The sequence below is a fragment of the Haliaeetus leucocephalus genome, unplaced genomic scaffold (assembly GCF_000737465.1).
Source record: "Haliaeetus leucocephalus isolate CR32 unplaced genomic scaffold, Haliaeetus_leucocephalus-4.0 Scaffold439, whole genome shotgun sequence".
Classification (NCBI taxonomy): domain Eukaryota; kingdom Metazoa; phylum Chordata; class Aves; order Accipitriformes; family Accipitridae; genus Haliaeetus; species Haliaeetus leucocephalus.
In genome coordinates this window covers 5,696,689-5,698,502 of record NW_010972875.1, presented here as the reverse complement: position 1 = coordinate 5,698,502, position 1,814 = coordinate 5,696,689, and the positions used below count along the sequence as shown (strand labels likewise).

The 1,814-nt window shown below is 57.4% G+C and overlaps 1 protein-coding gene across 1 annotated transcript in view; it reads left to right on the top strand.

Annotated features, from left to right (window-relative positions):
* The first annotated feature begins 1,717 nt into the window (after nt 1–1,717).
* Nucleotides 1,718–1,814, top strand: part of GABRG1 (gamma-aminobutyric acid (GABA) A receptor, gamma 1) — a 57,754-nt gene continuing 57,657 nt past the window's right edge. Inside the window, exon 1 of the mRNA XM_010574491.1 lies at nt 1,718–1,809. Within this exon, the coding sequence (XP_010572793.1) occupies nt 1,718–1,809 (92 nt within the window). The remainder of the gene's footprint in view (nt 1,810–1,814) is intronic.

Here is a 1,814-nt window from a genome sequence, read left to right as displayed (position 1 = left end):
GCATATTCTCTTCTCTGAGCTCATGCCTCTGCCATCATGCTAGGACACTGCCCGCTGCGTTAATCCACCAATAAAGAGACCTCAGGTCAAACGATAATATGTGCCTTTACCTTCTGCCAGTAGCCCCAGGACCGGCTATTAATTTTCAAGTCGTTGAATTTTCACTTAATGTACTGCAGCTCTCTGAAGCGTGGTGAGTTTTTGACCGTTAAAGCAGCTGTAAGCTGTATACATAAAATAATAACCAGATGATGACGTGTAAAGAAGCAGGAGAACCCAAACCAAAACACTGCCTTTCATCAGGACAACCGCTGGATGGGGGAATTATTTACATTTCTGTGCAGTTACATCTTGACTCAAAGGAGGATGATGACGACTATAAAACGGTTTGCTCCTTACGCTGAGAATCATGCAGCGCAGGTTACTCCAGGAGTGAGTGCCCCGGAGAGACCTGCAAGCGGGGACATCTCCGGGGCCAGGGAATTAGGGTGGGCAGAGATTCAGGGGTCATCCAGCCCTGGAGCCGTGCAAAGAAACAACGCTTTATTTAAGCGCTACTCCGGCCGGGACGTTACCGCCTGTCCCCGCGGCCGGCGGAGGGGGCTGCAAAGCGCGGAACCACCGGCGCGTCTCCGCCACCGCGGTCGCTTTTCCTGCCTCGGGTTTGGTTTTGGGGGGAGGGGGGGGGGTGGCTATTTTCCCCCGGAGATCTCCCGAGAGTGGCAGGAAGAGCGAGCAGCACAGGGGAGAACGCAGGCGGGAGGGGAAAAAAAACCAACACCAAACCCCAAACCAAAAAAAAACCCAAAGCCTTTTGCACGTCGTAGCAAGCCCCGGCGCATTTTATAGCGCAGCACCGCGCATCGCCCGCTTTCCTCCCCCTTCCCCCCCGGGGGCGCTCCGCGGCCGCGCAGAGCCGCCTGCAGCCTCCGGGCTTGCGCGACTCCCGTTTCTTGGGTGCGCGGAGTTCCCGCGGTTGCCCTTGCGCGCCGAGCCTCCGGCACGGCTTTAGGGACCGCGCTCGGAGCGGGGGGGGGGGCCCTTCTCCTGGGGACGGACGAGGGGCCGAAGGACAGCCCCCCTTCCCCGCGGGTCCCCAAAATCGCGGTCGTGCCGGACGCGGGGCCGCGCAGTCCCCGCGGGTGTCCGCGCACATCCGCCGGCGCTTCTGCTCCCGGCTGCGGGTCTCCGCTTGGCAGGGCCGAGGGGCTGCCTCTCACATTGCAAGCCGCCCTCTGAGTAGCTTTAAAAGGAAAAAGATTTAAATGTATATGTATGTGTAGCTTTAAATATATATTTGGCATTTTATATGTTATGTGTATATATGTGTTATGTGTGTGTGTGTATATATATATGTAAGATCTATTTTATTTCCCTCTTTGGAGAAAATAGCAAATCACTGCCACCCTTTCTCCCAAGCATGTTTCCCTTCTAGTAAAGGAGGCTCCACCTCTGCTAGGGATTGATTCGCCCAGCAGTTTTTAGGATAATTTATGGAGCAACCTGATGAGCCTATTGGGCGAGTTGCTCGGTCCTTGTAGAGTGGGTTCCTACCTGTTTGGGTGGGTTTTTTTGGGTTTTTTTTCCCCTTCCCTTCCCCTCCCCTCCCTCTGCCTGCCGGGTGCCGGGGGGGGGGAAGCACGGTGGGATTGGCAGGGTCGCTATTCCCCAGCCTCTCCGGAGAAAACTCGGGGAAAGGGAGAGCGCCTTCACGCTCATGGATGCGTGGGGGGGACCCGCGCCCCGCTGGAGCCGCCGCCGCGGGGCCCGCCTGCTGCTGCTGCTGCTGACCGTGCGGCTGGGGAGCGGGTGAG